Consider the following 21,281-nt stretch of genomic DNA (forward strand, 5'->3'; position numbering starts at 1 on the left):
AAAGCTGACTGCCTGGCAACTACAGGCTTAAATAGTGCTGTGGTGCTTGAAAACAGGTGCGTGAGTTCAAATGAATCAGGTGAGTTGTGAGGACAGGTGAACTGATTGGTAGGCATGGAAACAAAACAAAACAATGGAGTGAAAAAGCAGGAACTAATGGAGTCTTGAAGATATCTAACACAACTAAACAAAACATGATCACAAAGACATGACAACTGAATTGTAACTGTCAATGTAGTCTTTTTGTGTTTTGTTCATACAGGAGAATTTATAGTAATTACACATCCAAGTAAATATCAAAAAACACATTTCATAATATATACTTGAAAATTTCTTGGAATATTTGTTTTTGTTGTGTCTTTGTGTGTGTCCCATAGCCGAATGTAATCCTTGTGTATTGCTATTAATTGGTCGTCGTACATTAATTTAAAAGATTTAAGAATTATTAATGAAAAACTGAATATTTTAATAGCCAGAGCATAAAAAAACATGTTTACTACTTTCTAAATAGGTTGTTAGTAATATTAAAAGACTTTTGTAGACATGAAGTAACAACCACAAAGCCACTTTGCAAACCTTGAAGAGCGACGTGGCCAAGTACGACTATTACTAGCACTATACCCCCTCGCGTGTTTCACAATATTCGTGGGGGCCAGAAAAAAATTATGTCACCCTCTTGTGTGCAGTGTTTCAAGCCGAAGAGTGAGCTCACACAAACAAATATGCCCCTGAAACCAGAAATAAAGAACTTTCCTGGACTTGGACTAGCTGGTGATCAACAGGTAAGAACCTTGCTAAAGGTAATGTTATGTTGTTGTTATAGAACAGAACTTCAAAATTACTAACCCCGTTTTCATATGAGTTGGGAAACTGTGTTAGATGTAAATATAAACGGAATACAATGATTTGCAAATCCTTTTCAACCCATATTCAGTTGAATGCACTACAAAGACAAGATATTTGATGTTCAAACTCATTAACTTTGTTTTTTTTTGCAAATAATAATTAACTTAGAATTTCATGGCTGCAACACGTGCCAAAGTAGTTGGGAAAGGGCATGTTCACCACTGTGTTACATCACCTTTTCTTTCAACAACACTCAATAAACGTTTGGGAACTGAGGAAACTAATTGTTGAAGCTTTGAAAGTGGAATTCTTTCCCATTCTTGTTTTATGTAGCGCTTCAGTCGTTCAACAGTACGGAGTCTCCGCTGTCGTATTTTACGCTTCATAATGCGCCACACATTTTCGATGGGAGACAGATCTGGACTGCAGGCGGGCCAGGAAAGTACCCGCACTCTTTTACTACGAAGCCAGGCTGTTGTAACACGTGGCCCGGCATTGTCTTGCTGAAATAAGCAGGGGCGTCCATGATAACGTTGCTTGGATGACAACATATGTTGCTCCAAAACCTGTATGGACCATTCAGCATTAATGGTGCCTTCACAAATGTGTAAGTTACCCATGCTTTGGGCACTAATACACCCCCATACCATCACAGATGCTGGCTTTTGAACTTTGCGCCTATAACAATCCAAATGGTTATTTTCTTCTTTGTTCTGGAGGACACCACGTCCTCTGTTTCCAAATATAATTTGAAATGTGGACTCGTCAGACCACGGAACACCTTTCCACTTTGCATCAGTCCATTTTAGGTGAGCTCGGGCCCAGCCAAGCAGGCAGCGTTTCAGGGTATTGTTGATAAATGGGTTTCGCTTTGCATAGTAGAGTTTTAACTTGCACTTACAGATGTAGCGACCAACTGTAGTTACGGACAGTGGTTTTATGAAGTGTTCCTGAGCCCATGTGGTGATATCCTTCACACACTGATGTCGGTTTTTGATGCAGTACCGCCTGAGGGCTCAAAGGTCTGTGATATCATCGCTTACGTGCAGTGATTTCTCCAGATTCTCTGAAGTTTTTGATGATTTTACGGACCGTAGATGGTGAAATCCCTAAATTCCTTGCAATAGCTCGTTGAGAAATGTTGTTCTAAAACTGTTCGACAATTTGCTTACAAAGTGGTGACCCTCACCCCATTCTTGTTTGTGAATTACTGAGCATTTCATGGAGGCTGCTTTTATACCCAGTCATGGCACCCACCTGTTCCCAATTAGCCTGCACACCTGTGGGATGTTCCGTATAAGTATTTGATGATTATTCCTCAACTTTATCAGTATCTATTGCCATTTTTCCCAACTTCTTTGTCATGTGTTGCTGCCATCAAATTCTAAAGTTAATGATTATTTGCACACAAAAAAATGTTTATCAGTTTGAACATCAAATATGTTGTCTTTGTAGCATATTCAACTGAATATGGGTTGAAAATGATTTGCAAATCATTGTATTCCGTTAAGTTATGTTTTCAGATGAAATTACATTTTGTATGTCCTTTGGAAATCAAGGTCCTAGAGTCTGGAAGAAGACAGGAGAGGCACAGAATCCACGTTGCCTGAAGTCCAGTGTCAAATTTCCACATTCGGTAATGGTCTGTGTTGCCATGTCATCTGCTGGTGTTGGTCCACTGTGTTTCCTGAGGTCTAGGGTCAATGCAGCAGTCTACCAGGAAGTTTTAGAACACTTTATGCTGCCTGCCGTGGACCAATTTTATGGAGGTGAAGATTTCATTTTCCAACATGACTTGCCACCTGCACACAGTGCCAAATCTACCAGTACCTGGTTTAAGGACCATAGTATCCCTGTTCTTGATTGGCCTGCAAACTCACCTGACCTTAACCCCATAGGTTTTCTATTGTGAAGCGGAAGATGCGAGATGCCAGACCCAACAATGCTGAAGAGCTGAAGGCCACTATTAAAGCAACCTGGGCTCTCATAACACCTGAGGAGTGCAACAGACTGGCGGACTCCATGCCACGCCGTATTGCTGCAGCAATTCAGGCAAAAGGAGCTGCAACTAAGTATTGATTGCCGTACATGCTGAAACTTTCCATGTTCATACTTTTCAGTTGGCCCACATTTCTAAAAAATATTTTTTAGTACTAGTCGTAACTAATATTCTAATTTTTTGAGATACTGAATTTGGGATTTTCAGTAATTGTCAGTACTAAACATCAACATTTAAAGAAATAAACATTTCAAATATATCACTATGTGTGTAATGAATTGATATAATATGTAAGTTTCACGTTCTGAATATAATTACTGAAATAAATAAACTTTTTCATGATATTCTAATAATATGAACAGCACCTGTATATGTAAAAGACAGACCTGTCCGTCTCGTTTGTGGAGCCAACCTGTCGGTAACTAAGGAATACAACATTAGGCGACACTATGAAACGAAACACCAGGACAAGTACAAGGACCTGGACACGACTCAACGGAGACAGAAAATAGAGGAGATGAAAAGAGGTTTGCTTTCACAACAGTATATGTTTTGTGTTTAAATGTGTATCTGTACTGTTAAACTGGTCAAACAAAATGGTTGATTATATGACCGAAATAAACTTATTTCATTCATTCATTGCTTGTTCCATATTCAGTGTTAAAGCAAATCAGTGTAGCAAAGAGAGCAATGATTAACGTTTTATTCATGCACTTTCTCTTGCTACTTCAAGGCTTGAATGATTGATTCAATCATTATTTATTTTTCAAATGTATTATTAGCCTGTGGAAAAAGCTTATTTTGATATTTACCTCAGAAGGCTGCACATAGAAAAGAGGCATTCCATTTTTATTAAAATTTTATTTGATATGCCGTTGATATTTTTTAATTATTATAATTATTATTTGAAACTCGATTTTGCATGTTACTATAAAGTTGTATAAGCCTTGCATGTTCAATATTCAATGCAAAACGTGTTTGGGTCCCTATTAAAAGGTTAATTTGTTCAACCTTGGCCCGCGGCTTTGTTCGGTTTTAAATGTTGGCCCACTCTGTGTTTGAGTTTGACACCCCTGCTATAAACAAAGTCAAGTACAAGATGAGCTTCCAAAAAATATGAAATTTCCTTTTCACAACATATTATAAATACACATGTTGTTCTGTTAGAATAGAAGAATAGAATAGAATAGACTTTATTGTCATTATATTTGCATATAATGAGATTAAAGACTCCAATTTAAGGTGCGGTTGTGGGAACAAATTTGGGGTAACACAAGAGGTAATAAAGGAAAAACTAACAATTGAAATAGACTACTATCCAGTAAAAATAACAAGCAATCCTGTACAATATACAAAACACTATAGAAATACAAAATACTGTACAATATACAGGACAAGACAAGAGTACCGAAGTAATAAATAACAATCAGTGTCGGACGTATTGCACTCGAAGGGTAGTATTGCGCAGTAGGGTATTAGGGTAGGATATTGTATAGGGGTGAATTATTATTATTATTATAAGTTACAGTTCAACGTGGTGACAGCTCTGGGGAAAAAAGCTGTCTCTGAGCCTGTTTGTTCTGGCTCTGATGCACCTGTAGCGCCTGCTCAATGGTAGCAGGTGGAACAGGTGGAAAGCCAGTGTGTGTGCTGTCTTGGTGATGTTTTTTGCTTTCTTGAGGCAACGGGGGTTATGTAAATCCTTCAGGGAGGGCAGGGGGCAGCCGATGATTTTTTTGTGCAGACTTTATGACCTTCTGAATCGCCTGTTTGTCTGCTTCAGTGCAGCTGGCGTACCACGCTGTTTTGCAGTACGTCAGCAGGCTCTCGACAGCCAAGCTATAAAAAGTCACCAACAGCTGTCTCTCCAGTCCGTTCTTCCTCAGCACCCTCTGGAAGTGGAGTCTCGGCTGGGCCTTTCGGATGACCGCAGTTGTATTTTGGATCAAGGACAGGTCAGCAGATATGAGGGTGCCGAGGAACTTGAAGGAGCTGACTCTCTCCACCTCCTCGCCGTTGATATAGATGAGTTCCTTGGTTTTTTAGGTGTTCAATGCCAGATTATTCACTGAACACCACGCTGATAGTTTCAGGACCTCATCTCTGTATGCGGGCTTCACGGTGGCAGAGGGGGTAGTGCGTCTGCCTCACAATACGAAGGTCCTGCAGTCCTGGGTTCAAATCCAGGCTCGGGTTCTTTCTGTGTGGAGTTTGCATGTTCTCCCCGTGAATGCGTGGGTTCCCTCCGGGTACTCCGGCTTCCTCCCACTTCCAAAGACATGCACCTGGGGATAGGTTGATTGGCAACACTAAATTGGCCCTAGTGTGTGAATGTGAGTGTGAATGTTGTCTGTGTTGGCCCTGCGATGAGCTGGCGATTTGTCCAGGGTGTACCCCGCCTTCCGCCCGATTATAGCTGAGATAGGCGCCAGCGCCCCCCGCAACCCCGAAAGGGAATAAGCGGTAGAAAATGGATGGATGGATCTCTGTATGCAGACTCATCCCCCCTGTAACGGGACCGTCCACCGTCGTGTCATCGGCGAACTTGATTATGGATGCGCCTGTCTTCGTGTTGTCTAAAATGCCTTAATAAATGACGTTTTTTCGGTAAATAAAAAATTAGAAAGTGTTACTAACCGTCTGAAATTTTATTGCAAATTCTCATTATACCGTTTACCATTACTTCCATCCATCCATCCATCTTCTTCCGCTTATCCGAGGTCGGGTCGCGGGGGTAACAGCCCAAGCAGGGAAACCCAGACTTCCCTCTCCCCAGCCAACTTCGTCTAGCTCTTCCCGAAAGAAACCAGAGGCGTTCCCAGGCCAGCCGGGAGACATAGTCTCCCCAACGTGTCCTGGGTCTTCCCCGTGGCCTCCTACCGGTTGGACGTGCCCTAAACACCTCCCTAGGGAGGCGTTCGGGTGGCATCCTGAGCAGATGCCCGAACCACCTCATCTGGCTCCTCTCGATGTGAAGGAGCAGCGGCTTTACTTTGAGTTCCTCCCGGATGGCAGAGCTTCTCACCCTATCTCTAAGGGAGAGCCCCGCCACACGGCGGAGGAAACTCATTTCGGCCGCTTGTACCCGTGATCTTATCCTTTCGGTCATGACCCAAAGCTCATGACCATAGGTGAGGATGGGAACGTAGATCGACCGGTAAATTGAGAGCTTTGCCTTCCGGCTCAGCTCCTTCTTCACCACAACGGATCGGTACAACGTCCGCATTACTGAAGACGCCGCACTGATCCGCCTGTCGATCTCACGATCCACTCTTCCCCCACTCGTGAACAATACTCCTAGGTACTTGAACTCCTCCACTTGGGGCAGGGTCTCCTCCCCAACCCGGAGATGGCATTCCACCCTTTTCCGGGCGAGAACCATGGACTCGGACTTGGAGTTACCGTTACTTCCCTCATCCATTAACAAGTAAAAAATCTAGGGCGGTCTTGCCGCCGTTGTCGGTCAATTTTTAGGGCGAAACACAAGGGCGGTCGCGACTTTTGCCGCAGTTAAATTCGAGCCCTGTTGTAGTTTGAACAGGACACTAACTACAACTTAGAGTTTATATCTTTTTGAATTAGGAGAATAAAAAAAAACTAAAGTTTAAACCAAAGATACTTTTGGGCAAAAGCCTTCCCAAATCAGTGAAGCGGTTTAATGAGGTTTTTACAAGTTCAAGCAGACTTTGGCTCCTCGTGACGCATTGACACATAGACGTGAAAGAGGACAAACGAAGACACACATTTCCAAGGCGGCGTGTGTTTGTCATATTGTGCCAAACAGATGGACGCGCCCCAGCTAATCCCCACGTTCTTACAGACGTCTTAGCGGGAAGACAAACACCTTCTGAAGGCAGCTGTTTGCCCGGCGCTAAATTATCTATAACAGCGAGTGGCATCAGATGGCGTGGTTCAAAGGATAAATGTTTTTTTAGTTTTTTTCACAGTGACTTACGATAACCAGATGTACGGATTAAACGCTGACTCGGACGGAACGGGCGGCGTAATCTTCGATTTCTTTTTCCTAAAGTGTATAAATAGCACAAAGCAAATCCCCTTTTCTTTGGCAAAGTTCTCTTCTTTATCTGGCCCCGTTTAAAGTGTCAGCAGTTTATATATGCTAATGCACGCTGACCTCCTTTGGATACGACGGGGGGAGAGAGAGCGGCCCACCTGGCAGAGCTTTGAAAGACGACTTAAGTGTCTTAATGTGACAAAGACAAAGACGAGGAAGCGTGTGCGGGGTCGGCGGCGTAATGAAGACCTTCTCAGGCGGTAATGGACTACGTCACAGGTATCCGCAACCATTTGTACGACATAATGTCTTCTCAGGATTCCACTTTAGAGTAGTCAGTGTACAGCAGGGATGTCAAACTCATTTTAGCTCAGGGGCCGCATGTGTCAGGCTTGCCCCTGACAGTTTGTTTGTGTTTTAGTTTTCCCTCCGTGTGTGTGTAGTATTTCCTGTCAGCACTCTTATTTTGGTTCAGTTTTCTGTTTGTCTACCTGGGCGCTCTTTCCCCTCAGATGCGGCTGATTGGCACCTGGCCACACCTGGTGTCAATCAGCCCGATTTCCTATTTAGATCTGTCTTCCCATCCAGGCTGGGCTGGATTATTGTCATTGCTACCTGTCGTGTCAATGCAGCGTTGCGGTAAGCTATATTTGGTAGCGGTTTGTAGCTTACTGTCTTTTGTTCCTCGCTTCCAAGTTTGTTTGTTCAAAGCCAAGTTTGTTATTTGATTGATTGATTGATACTTTTATTAGTAGATTGCACAGTTCAGTACATATTCCGTACAATTGACCACTAAATGGTAACACCCGAATAAGTTTTTCAACTTGTTTAAGTCGGGGTCCACGTTAATCGATTCATTATCCGTTATCCGCCTCGTGCGCGCTTTTTGTTTGTACCCTTTTGGTTTTGTTCTTGTTTTAGTATTTGTACCTTACTGTCTTTTGTTCCCTGCTTCCAAGTTCGTTTGTTCATAGCCAAGTTTGTTATCCGCCTCGTGCGCGCTTTTTGTTTGTACTCTTTTGTTCGGTTTTTGTGTTAGTGTTTTATTAAATCACGTTTACCTGCAAAATGCCTGCCTCCTTCTCTGCATCTTGGGGTTCGTCACAAACTAACTCTGACAGCATGGAGGAAAATCTGTACACACGCAAGCCGGACTATTAAAATTGTGGCATTAAAACTAAAAAATAAAGACAACTTCACCTTTGGCCAAAAGTAGAACAAACACATTCTGAAAATATTCCAATAAAAATATAGACAAAAAAAAAAGTGAATGGTATTTGTGGATAGAGTGTCCGCCCTGAGATCGGTAGGTCGTGAGTTCTAAACCCCGGCCGAGTCATACCAAAGACTATAAAAATGGGACCCATTAACTCCCTGCTTGGCACTCAGCATCAAGGGTTGGAATTGGGGGTTGAATCACCAAAAACGTGAAGTGAAGTGAAATATATTTATATAGCGCTTTTCTCTAGAGACTCGAAGCGCTTTAAATAGTGAAATCAGATATCTTAATTATCACAAAAGCTTTGTGTTGACATCAGTTCCCAGCGAGAAGACCAAAAGCTGTCTTTGAAACCTACCAAGACTTGTAACACCTGGGTGAAGTCTGGCCTGACTAAGGCTCGAAAAACTCCACTGTGTAGAGGGGAAGCAAGATGAAGGTGTTCCTGTTTTCTTTCATGTATCATAATCAATAGAAAGATATTTTTTTAACGCAAAGGACTATTAAAAGCGATGAGGAAGCAGGACCAGAATCCCCTCCAGGCGACCCCTTTTTCAACTGTTTTACAAACGTCTCTTTGAACTCTTTTACGAACCTCTTTTTTGAACTCTTTTACGACGTTTTTTGTGAACTGTATACGACCCTCGTCCCTTAGAAACAGCTGTGGTCATGTGGTCGGAGAAAGTCTAATAAAAAAGGAGGGGCAGCACGGTGGTACAGGGGTTAATGCGTCTGCCTCACAATCAAAGGTCCTGAGTATTCCTGGGCTCAATCCCAGGCTTGGAATCTTTCTGCGTGGAGTTTGCATGTCCCCCCCGTGACTGCGTGGGTTACCTCCAGGTACTCCGGCTTCCTCCCACCTCCAAAGACTTGCACCTGGGGATAGGTTGATTGGCAACACAAAATGGTCCCTAGTGTGTGAATGTGAGTGTGAATGTTGTCTGTCTATCTGTGTTGGCCCTGCAATGAGGTGGCGACTTGTCCAGGGTGTACGCCGCCTTCGGCCCGATTGTAGCTGAGAAAGGCACCAGCGCCCCCCGCGACCCTAAAGGGAATAGGCGGTAGAAAATGGATGGGTGAGTACAATCTTTTGCCAGGGCATGCTGGAGATTGTACAAGGGTACAGTCTCCAGGTGACTCTCCTCAATATTGAGTCCAAATTGAATTCTGTCTCTGTTTGATTCTTTGCTTCTTGTCTTGTTTAATAGATGTCATCAGTGTTTGAACCTGACAGTCGGCTTAAACCAATTCATGGTACCATGAATTGATTAACGTGGACACCGAATTAAACAAGTTGAAAAACGTATTCGGTTGTTACCATTACGTGGTCAATTTTAGGGAATATGTACTGTACTGTGCAATCTAATTATAAAAGTTTTGATCAATCAATCAATCACTGTGGACATGTGGGTAAAGTGTCTTTTCAAAGGACACAACAGCAAAAGCGGGGATTGAACCTGGAACCCTCAACTTGCTGGCACGGCCACTCTACCAACCGAGCTATACCGATTCCTGAGCGCGGCCACCGATGCTTTAATTTTATTGAGATACCGTGACGAGATCCTGGGGCCCATTGTTGTGCCATTCCCCCATGTTGCGGAATGACAATGCACGGCCCCATGTCGCAAGGATCTGTACACAATTCCTGGAAGCTGAAAACATCCCAGTTCTTGCACGGCCAGCATACTCTCCGGACATGTCACCCATTGAACATGTTTGGGATGCTGTGGATCAGTTTGTTCCACTTCCTGCCAATATCCAGCAACTTGGCACAGCGATTGAAGAGGAGTGGCCCAACATTCCACAGGCCATAATCAACAACCGGATCAACTCTATTTGAAGGATACGTGTTGCACTGCGTGAGGCAAATGGTGGTCACACCCGATACTGACACCCCACCCACTCAAAGTCTGAGTCCAAGGTTCTTGCCCGGAAAAGGGTGGAGTGCCATCTCCGGGTTAGGGAGGAGACCCTGCCCCAAACGGAGGAGTTCAAGTACCTAGGAGTCTTGTTCACAAGTGGGGGAAGAGTGGATCGTGAGATCAACAAGCAGATCGGTGCGGCGTCTTCAGTAATGCGGACGTTGTACCGATCCGTTGTGGTAAAGAAGGAGCTGAGCCGGAAGGCAAAGCTCTCAATTTACCGGTCGATCTACGTTCCCACCCTCACCTATGGTCATGAGCTTTGGGTCATGACCGAAAGGATAAGATCACGGGTACAAGCGGCCGAAATGAGTTTCCTCCGCCGGGTGGCGGGCCTCTCCCTTAGAGATAGGGTGAGAAGCTCTGCCATCCGGGAGGAACTCAAAGTAAAGCCGCTGCTCCTTCACATCGAGAGAAGCCAGATGAGGTGGTTCGGGCATCTGGTCAGGATGCCACCCGAAGGCCTCCCGAGGGAGGTGTTTAGGGCGCGTCCAACTGGTAGGAGGCCACAGGGAAGACCCAGGACACGTTGGGAAGACTATGTCACCCGGCTGGCCTGGGATTGCCTCGTGATCCCCCGGGAAGAGATGGACCAAGTGGCTGGGGAGAGGGAAGTCTGGGCTTCCCTGCTTAGGCTACTGCCCCCGCGACCCGACCTCGGCTAAGCGGAAGAAGATGGATGGATGGATGGATGGATGGAGTTCAACTCATGAAAAATTGGAGAAAAAAAAAAAAAAGTGTTGCGTTTATATTTTTGTTCAGTATAGATTTACCGACTGTAGTATCGACCAAACAATGATAATACACCTGGTATCGTTACTGGGGCAGCATAGCTCGGTTGGTAGAGTGGCTGTGCCAGCAACTTGAGGGTTGCAAGTTCGATTCCCGCTTGTGCCATCCTAGTTACTGCCGTTGTGTCCTTGGGCAAGACACTTTACCCACCTGCTCCCAGTGCCACCCACACTGGTTTAAATGTAACTTAGATATTGGGTATCACTATGTAAAGCGCTTTGAGTCACTTGAGAAAAGCGCTATATAAATATAATTCACTGTCAATATGTGTACTAATCCGCCCACCTGTGTTCATTTAGTAGCGCACATTTTTGGTTAGTGTTCATTTTTGCTGACGCAGCTAAAATGTGTCATCAACATACTGTCTCGCCCGGCTTGACAATTGGACATTTTTTGTCTGTTATCGTTTTTTCTGCCACATTTTTCTGTTGCGCTCTTTTCGGTGTTCTTGTAGTACCTAGTGTCTTTCGGAGACAGCAGGAGACAGGTGTCTGGAATGATTAATCGGCAGTCGGCACAATATATCTCTGGGAGACGGCATGGTGATGCCAGTTGATTATTCTACTTTTGCTTGTTACTTTCCCGCCTGGACATTTCTTCAGCATTCCACTCATGCCGCTGCATTCTAAGTTGCTCTTCTTGTCGCCAGGGTCTGCTCATTTGTAGCACACGTTTTTGCTTCCACCTTTCATGGTGACTTTTGTGTTGTAGTCGAGTCGCTCGTTGTGAACCGCCGCCGACAATAAAGGACTTTGTTGATCATATCAAGCACCATGCCGCTGCACCTGGGGGTCATGCCTGACGCTCATACATTATCATCTTATATACCAAATTTATACCATTTATGTCGTCTATTTTGTGCAACCCGAAGTAGACTTTGGATTCCAAAGCGTTAGATGGCCGTAGTGTATAGACTACGGTGTGTTGCTTTAGTCAGGAAGCAGTCTTTGCCGTTAAGTTAAATGTGCCATTTCTTTTATTTGGTCCAGTCCTACAAAGTGTTTGTACTGTAAGTATTGTACTTATAACACAGCACAATATAGTGGTACTTTTTGTATTGTAAATTCCAAACTATAAGATTAAAGGCCCCAACTTATTATCCTCCAATCAGATTGCTGGTTATTGTGGCCGAAGAGCTCAATTTTTGTTTCATCTGACATCACATGGACAAAGATAAGACCTTCTGGAGGAAAGTTCTGTGGTCAGATGAAACAAAAATTAGGCTGTAAGGCCATGATACCAAGCAATATGTTTGGAAAAGAAAAGGTGAGGCCTTTAATCCCAGGTACACCATACTTACCGTCAAGCATGGTGGTGGTAGTATTTTGCTCTGGGCTTGTGCCTCACCTTTTCTCCTCCAAACATATTGTTGGGTATTGTGGCCGAAAAGCTCAATCTTTGTTTCATCTGACACCACATGGACAAAGATAAGACCTTTGAGAGGAAAGTTATGTGGACAGATGAAACAAAAATTGAGCTGTTCAGCCACAATACCCAGCAATATGTTTGGAGGAGAAAAAGTGAGGACTTGAATCCCAGGAACACCACACCTACTGTCAAGCATGGTGTTGGTAGTATTATGCCCTGGGCCTGTGCCTCTCCTTTTCTCCTCCAAACATTGCTGGGTATTGTAGCCGAAAAGCTCAATTTTTGTTTCATATGACATCACATGGACAAAGATAAGACCTTCTGGAGGAAAGTTCTGTGGTCAGATGGAAAAAAAAAATGAGCTTTTTGGCCACAATACCCAGCAATATGTTTGGAGGAGAAAAAGTGAGGCCTTTAATCCCAGATCCCAGGAACAGCAGACCTACCGTCAAGCATGGTGGTGGTAGTATTATGCTCTGGGCCTGTGCCTCTCCTTTTCTCCTCCAAACATCTTGCTGAGTATTGTGGCCAAACAGCTCAATTGTTGTTTCATCTGACATCACATGGACAAAGATAAGACCATCTGGAGGAAACTTCTGTGGTCAGATGAAACATAAATTGAGCTGTTCAGCCACAATACCCAGCAATCACCAAAGACAGCACACACCTTGGCTTCCCCCTGTTTGGCCTGCAGACGCTACAGGTGTATCAGAGCCAGAACAAACAGGCTCAGAGACAGCTTCTTTCCCAAAGCTGTCACTATGTTGAACTCTAACTTATAATAATACTAATTCACCCCTATATAATATCCCGACCTAATACCCTACTGTGCAATACTACCCTTCGAGTGCAATACGTCCGACACTGATTGTTATTTATTACTTCGGTACTCTTGTCTTGTCCTGTATATTGTACAGTATTTTTTATTTCTATAGTGTTTTATATTCTGTACAGGATTGCTTATTATTTTTATTGGATAGTAGTCTGTTTATTTCAATTGTTTGTTTTTTCTATTAGTACCTCTTGTGTTATTTATTTTACCCCATAGTTGTTCCCACTACCGCACCTTAAGTTGGAGTCTTTAATCTTGTTATATGCAAATATATTGACAATAAAGTCCATTCAATTCTATTTTATTCAATATGTTTGGAAGAGAAAGGTGAGGCCTTTAATCCCAGGAACACCATACCTACCGTCAAGCATGGTGGTGGTAGTGTTATGCTCTGGGCCTGTTTTGCTGCCAATGGAACTGGTGCTTTACAGAGAGTAAATGGGACAATGAAAAAGGAGGATTATCTCCAAATTCTTCAGGACAACCGGAGGTTGGGTCCATACTTGCCAACCTTGAAACCTCCGATTTCGGTGGTTAAGACGGGAGGACTATATATACATCTACAATTCACCAAGTCGAGTATTTCTTATATATATATATATATATATATATATATATATATATATATATACATATATACATATATATATATACATATATATATATATATATACATATATACATATATATATATATATATACATATACATATATATATACATATATACATATATATATACATATATATATATACATATATATATATACATATACATATATATATATATACATATATATATATATATATATATATATATATATATATATATGAAACACTTGAATTTCAGTGAATTCTAGCTATATATATTTATTTTATTACATATATAAATAAAAAAAATAGTTGAATTTCAGACGGTACCTATCAAATACACAGTAATAAAAACACAGTTGTTCTACTAACTGTACTGTGCTTGCTGCTTGCTAAAAAAAAATAACAACAACACTTACCTTTCACTATTTGAGTAACATTTGTTCTGAAATTTGCGTACTGGCGAGAGTCACTTGCCGTCAGGTGCGCAACACCACATAAATCTTTGTCCAATCAAAAAGCAACCCCATAACGCTATAGCCAACAGCTTGCTGCGAGGTGGTTCTCCCAGGAAGGCAGACGGACTACTCGGGACATGGCATTTAGGTAAAAACATGATTTAATTTTAACTAAAAAAATATACAAACAAAAATCGCTCACAGCAGAGGCACAACTTGGGCTAAAAAACAAAGCTAACGCATAAACAGACTAAGAACATAAATCAAACAAAACTTACTTGGCATGGCATGAAGCACGAAACTATGGCAAGGCATGAAACAAGTCAGCACAGGGCGACTGACTGGCAAAGACGAGCTTAAATATTCCCTCTGATTAGTGCTCGGGAAGCAGGTGAGCGGGCATTTTGTCCACCAGAGACAGGTGGACAAAATGAGTAACCAAGGAAACCAGACAAGGGAGTGGAAAAAAACAGGAACTTAAAGAGTCCAAAGGACAAACAGCACATGGCCAAACAAAAACATGATCAAGAGACATGACAATTTATTTATTATTGGTTAGCTTCAGAATAACAATGTTATTAAAAAGAATAAGAGACTTATTATACTCTAAAAATGTTGGTCTTACTTAAAAATGCACGCATTTAGTTGAACTCAGTGTTAAAAAATATGATATGGCTCTCACGGAAATACATTTTGAAATATTTGGCTTTCATGGCTCTCTCAGCCAAAAATGTTCCCGACCCCTGGCCTAGAATGAAGGTTTTAGAATGGCCTTTCAAAAGTCCTGACTTAAACGTGTGGACAATGCTGAAGAAACAAGTCTATGTCAGAAATCCAACACTGAACTGCACCAATTTTTGTCAAGAGTCGTGGTCAAAAAATTCAACCAGAAACTTGTGGATGGCTACCAAAAGCGCCTTATTGCAGTGAAAGTGAAGTGAAGTGAAGTGAATTATATTTATATAGCGCTTTTCTCCAGTGACTCAAAGCGCTTCACATAGTGAAACCCAATATCTAAGTTACATTTAAACCAGTGTGGGTGGCACTGGGAGCAGGTGGGTAAAGTGTCTTGCCCAAGGACACAACGGCAGTGGCTAGGATGGCGGAAGCGGGAATCGAACCTGCAACCCTCAAGTTGCTGGCACGGCCGCTCTACCAACCGAGCTATACCGCCCCTTGCCAAGGGTACATGCAAGCAAATATTGCTATATCACAAAAAAAAATAAGAGTTGTAGAAATAATTGGAAACTCAAGACAGCCGTGACATTATGTTCTTTACAAGTCTATGTCAACTTTTGACCACGACTGTATATAATTAGGAGGCGGAATATTAAAAGGATGGCGGCATCATTTCGCACTGCGTCGTGCCGCCATTGACCTCAGCGCCCACGAAAGTAACGGCGGCCCACGTCGTGTGCGGCGAGTACCTGGCGTCAACAGGATGACAGAGGTGACGATCAGCGAGCAGATGACCAGAATGACAAGGAGGGCGATCGCTATTCCCTTCCAGTTCCTCTGCGGCGGGTTGCTGCCCACCAGCTCCTGCGGGGGGGACGAGAGAGACAGAGACTGATGCTTCGGGGGAGTCAATCAGGGCGCAATTTGTGCGGCGATGAAGACAGGATGACAGAAAATTGAAAGGAGCAGGGTGTGGGGGGGAAATAAGAAATGCGAGATCATCGCTCGACGTGTAATGAGATGATGCACAATATTGATGGGGGGAGGGGAAATGGAGCGGGGGGGGGGTCAAAGAATGACTTCAAGGAGAAGCAAGAGGAGGAATGAATTTTCCTAATGATCCAAACACGAGCACGCCGACGCCCGAACACAACCTGTGACACATCTGTTCATTGAACGCCTCGCAGCAAAGGTGTGGAACGGAGGAGGGGGTCCGATGTGAGAAACAACCTTGAGAAGGCTCTGTGTGTGTGTGTGTGTGTGTGTGTGTGTGTGTGTGTGTGTGTGTGTGTGTGTGTGACGACAGCACATTCATTAACTTCAAGGGAAAGCAACATCAGCATCGCAACAGAACGCCGCGTGTTTTCACAGGCATTTTGTACAAATTACGATGATATAAACTGACTTTTGTTTGTTTGGATGGCATAAAAAAAGATTACTTGGAGGCTTTGTAGTAACACAAAAAAAAAAAAGGAGACTTTATGTGTGGCTCTGCCTGGCCTGAAGGCTGATTAGACGCAAAATAACAAGGCAATGAAAACGAATGTAGCCGGTTTTTATGTTTAAATGTAAATATAAAAATAAATATTGTTTTTGTTATAATGATTATTAGTTTGAACCGATATTTGGAGGCAATATTATTAGCAGTAAAAGTTATTTGCTCCGCTGTGAACGGGACTCTCGCTGCTGTGTTGGATCCGCTTTGGACTGGACTCTTGCGACTGTGTTGGATCCAATATGGATTGAACTTTCACAGTATCATGTTAGACCCGCTCGACATCCATTGCTTTCCTCCTCTCCAGGGTTCTCATAGTCATCATTGTCACCGACGTCCCACTGGGTGTGAGTTTTCCTTGCCCTTATGTGGGACTACCGAGGATGTCGTAGTGGTTTGTGTTGTGGTTTGTGCAGCCCTTTGAGACACTAGTGATTTAGGGCTATATAAGTAAACATTGATTGATTGATTGATTGATTTAAAGGCCTAATGTATTTTTATTCCCATTGTTGCTTTTTACTTTTTATTCTTATTGTAATATTTCTCTATTTTGTTTCCATTTAAACCCCCATTATTTACTTTTTTTAAATTGATCTCAACTCTGTACATTGCTGCTGGAATTTAAATTTTCCTGAAGGAACTCCCCTGAAGGAATCAATAAAGTACTATCTATCCATCTATCCATCTATCTATCTATCCATCTATCTACTTATCTACTGAAACCCACTACTACCGACCACGCAGTCTGATAGTTTATATATCAATGATGAAATATTAACATTGCAACACATGCCAATACGGCCTTTTTAGTTGACTAAATTGCAATTTTAAATTTCCCGCAAGTTTCGTCTTGAAAACGTCGCAGAATGCTGAGGTGTACGCGTGACGTCACGGACTGTTAGGAAATACAAGCGCTGCACACACACACACAGCTAAAAGTCGTCTGCTTTAACTGCATAATTACATAGTATTTTGGAGATCTGTGTTGCTGAATCTTTTGCAATTTGTTCAATTAATATTGGAAACGTCAAAGTAGAAAGATGGAGTTGGGAAGTTTTAGCCTTTAGCCACACAAACACACGGTGATTCCTTGTTTAAAATTCCCGGAGGTGAAACTTTACTATGGATCACAGCGGTCAAGCGAACATGGATCCCGACCACTTGTCAACCAGCAGGTTTCGGTGAGAAAATTGTAGTAAAAAGTCGCTTCTTACCAGAGATCAGCTGAGCTTGCGCAGTCCATAAAGCTGCCGTCGACTTCCCTGAGACACTGGCGTCAAGACACCCGAGGACAAACCCCTCCGACTATCAGGTACTATTAAACTCACTAAAACACCAGCAACACAATAGAAAGATAAGGGATTTCCCAGAATTATCCGAGTAAATGTATCTAAAAACATCTGAATCCGTCGGCTATCAATATCCTCAAACACAAATCTTTCATCCTCGCTCAAATTAATGGGGAATTGTCGTTTTCTCGGTCCGAATAGCTATTTTTGTTGGATTTTCCCATTAAAAACAATGTGAGGATGTGAGGAGCCATCAACGGGTGACGTCATCGTTTGCGACTTCCGGTAAAGGCAGGGCTTTTCTATTAGCGACCAAAAGTTGCGGACTTTATCGTCGATGTTTTCTACTAAATCCTTTCAGCAAAAATATGGCAATATCGCAAAATGATCAAGTATGACACATAGAATGGACCTGCTATCCCCGTTTAAATAAGAAAATCTCATTTCAGTAGGCCTTTAAACATGAATAGCATACGTCTTGTTGTATAATCACTCTCCATACAGAAATAGATGATATCTGTCTTACATAATGTTAGCTTCCTCTCTTTGTTTATAATGTATATTTTCTGCTGGGTCTAGTCTCTATATATATTGCATTTATTATATAAACATTTGAGATGTCCAATAATGGCTTTTTTGCCGATATCCGATATTACGATATTGTCCAACTCTTAATTACTGATTCCGATTGTGGAGAGGCAGAGCCGGCGAACGAGCAGCGGGGCAGGGCATGCTGGAGGCAAGGAGGCGGAGAATGCGGCCGAGCGGAGAGGCGGGGCGTGCCGGGAGCGAGATCCGGTGCGTGGCTCGCACACCGGTACACAATTAACTTATCTCCTCACTATGTATAAAAGGGGAGAAGGAGTAGAGATCGGGGCAGAAGGAGGAGGAGAGCCCGCAGCAGTGCACGAGGAGCGAAAACAACAGAGAGTAAGACGACGACGGCGTGGGTGGCTGAAAAGCAACCGAGGAGCGAGCAGCAGAGAAGGAGCTGAAAAGCGACCCGACCTGAAGACAAGTTTTTATTGCAAAATAAAGCGAGTCAAACCTACTCGAAAGCAATGTCCTTCCTTGATGGTCCTGAGAACCCACACGACGACGGCAGGAGTCCGTCACACCGATATCAACCGATACCGATATATACAGTCGTGGAATTAACACATAATTATGCCTAATTTTGATGTGATGCCCCGCTGGATGCATTAAAGAATGTAACAAGGTTTTCCAAAAGAAATCAACTCAAGTTATGGAAAAAAAATGCCAACATGGCACTGCCGTATTTATTATTGATGTCATGCCTCAAAACAGCAGCTTGAAATTTGTGACATGCTCTCCCTAAGAGAGCATGAGGGGGTTGAGTTGGCCGGGGTTGGGGGGGCGTGGTTGAGTTGAGGGGTAGAAGGTAGCGGGGGGTGTATATTATAGTGTCCCGGAAGAGTTAGTGTTGCAAGGGATTCTGGGTATTTGATCTGTTGTGTTTGTGTTGTGTTACGGTGCAGATGTTCTTCCGAAATGTATGCGCATATTTGTAACCGTGTTAAAGTTGTTTATACGGCCACCCTCAGTGTGACCTCTATGGCTGTTGACCAAGTATGCCTTGCATTCACTTGAGTGTGTGAAAAGCCGTCAATATTATGTGACTTGGTCGGCACGCAAAGGCAGTGCCTTTATGGTATATTGGCACTCTGTATTTCTCGCTACGTCCGTTTACACAGCGGCATTTTAAAAAGTCATACATTTTACTTTTTGATACCGATCATTTTGAAACCGATACCGATGATTTCCGGTATTACATTTTAAAGCATTTACGATATTATCGGCAGTTCGATGTTATCGGACATCTCTAATAAATATATAATATAATGTATCAGTATGTGTGATATACTGTATATATTATATGTAAATATTAATTGTGTTGTATTTTATATTACTACTATGGTACATTTTCAGTCTACTTTATACATGCATTATCCTTTCCATCCTTTGTAACTGAGCCACTGTGTGGAACAATTTCCCTTGTGGATCAATAAAGTTTGTCTCAGTCTAAGCCAGTAAACAGCTGAACGAGGCTTTAAGTTGCTTTTTTAACATAAATTTTTAGGAAACGTTTTATACGGTGCTATTATTGTGTTTAATTTAGCAGGAAAAAAACATCAGGGGATTTCACAAAAAATGCCTTTATAATGTGTGTCCACAGCAGGGAAAGAATTCATAAGGCCCCCGATTCCTGGGTGAAGGGTTAAATATTTTGCAATGCATTCTGCTGAAAATGATGGAAAGTGTCACTCTTTTTAGCAACTGACCTTGAGGTCAAAGTTGGAATTGTCACAAAATCCATTTTAAGATATTCCACACTCTACTGCCATCTGGCGGCAAAATTGGATAGTGCACCCCCCCCATTCCCAAATTTTCACGTTTCACGAGTTAGGTAAACCGTGAGAAATGGGGCCAGTGTATGTAAGAGCATTTGAGTAGTGTTTGTGAGAGCATTTGAGTAGTGTGTGTGTGTGTAAGAGGTCATTCTGAATAATGTCCCTAACAGCCCCTCATATATATGAATCCCCTTCCCACTGAAGCCTGTTTTTATGTATATTTTTTAAACAAATCAGAGAGCAACATTTTTTTTTTCAGGGGCGATACATATGTCGATTATTTGTATTAAATGAGGCCGATAATTGATATTTGGAGCCGATATGAATTTAAAGTAAATGGGAAAATTGGGATTTCTCTACAATAGCAATAACTTGACATTTACAACTTTTTTACAATTGACTATCAGATTTGACACATGGTAAGGTTTTGTCGTGAAAAATATTGCAAACATTTAAATAAAATAAATTCTGTGCTCATTTTTCAAGCTGGCTGACATAATTTTTTCATCATTTCAAAGTATGAGAATGTCTGAGCTGCTGCCTACTCTTCTTTACTATTAGTCAAACTATTAACACAATGTTTGATTTTCTTGGCAGAGATATCTTTTCTGCTGTCTTCATGTCTATCCATCCCTGTCTCGCTGATATTTGATTGAATCATGGAACTCGCTGCGCTCCATTAATGAGCACGTGCTCAAAAGTGTTGCCAAGGCTTGTCTTGTTTTTCAACCACAGTGCCGTGGCACACTAACGTACTGTGAGATCTTGTCTGGTGGGCCGTGGGAGATTATGTAATTTCACCTAATTGGGTTAAAAATATTTTTTTGCAAACCAGTAATTAAAATACCCAAATTTGCCGTTTTTGAGTGTTGGTGCTGTCTAGAAATCGGCAAAGTAACTGTGTAATACTCTTCCATATCAGTAGGTGGCAGCAGGTAGCTAATTGCGTTGTAGATGTTGGGAACATGATTTGTCGTGATCACAATATGCAGACGACAGTGGGAGGCAGAGTGCAGGTATTAAGGTATCTCATGCTTAAACCGAAAATAAACAAAAAGCAAGTGCCGCTAAGAAAAGGTATTGAAGCTTAGGGATGGCTATGCAAAAAGCAGCTAAAACTGGCTGCAAAGTAAACTAAAACAGAATACATGACGACAGCAAAGACTTACAGCATGTGGAGCAGCAGATGGCGTCCACAAAGTACACCCGTACATCACATGACAATCAACAACAAAACTAGGAGCGCAAGACAAGAATTAAAACACTACACACAGGAAAACACCATTGAACTCCAAAAAAGTCACGGCGTGATGTGACAGGTAGTGACAGTACACCTACTTTGAGACAAGAGCTGTAGTGATGCATGCTTGGTTATGGTTTGAATTCATATCTAAACAATTGCAAGAA

General features: G+C 42.3%; 1 protein-coding gene across 5 annotated transcripts in view; it reads right to left on the reverse strand.

Moving 5' to 3' along the window:
- The window catches only part of LOC133569305 (dipeptidyl aminopeptidase-like protein 6), a 468,141-nt gene that overhangs the window by 146,013 nt on the left and 300,847 nt on the right, over positions 1-21,281 (reverse strand). For 4 of the 5 annotated variants that reach the window (XM_061921536.1, XM_061921538.1, XM_061921535.1 and 1 more), the window contains exon 2: positions 15,468-15,582. The exons of the other annotated variant lie outside the window; for it this stretch is intronic. In XM_061921536.1, coding sequence (XP_061777520.1) covers positions 15,468-15,582 — 115 coding nt within the window. The remainder of the gene's footprint in view (positions 1-15,467; positions 15,583-21,281) is intronic. 5 annotated transcript variants of the gene reach the window in all.

Source organism: Nerophis ophidion, linkage group LG15 (assembly GCF_033978795.1).
Source record: "Nerophis ophidion isolate RoL-2023_Sa linkage group LG15, RoL_Noph_v1.0, whole genome shotgun sequence".
Lineage (NCBI taxonomy): Eukaryota > Metazoa > Chordata > Actinopteri > Syngnathiformes > Syngnathidae > Nerophis > Nerophis ophidion.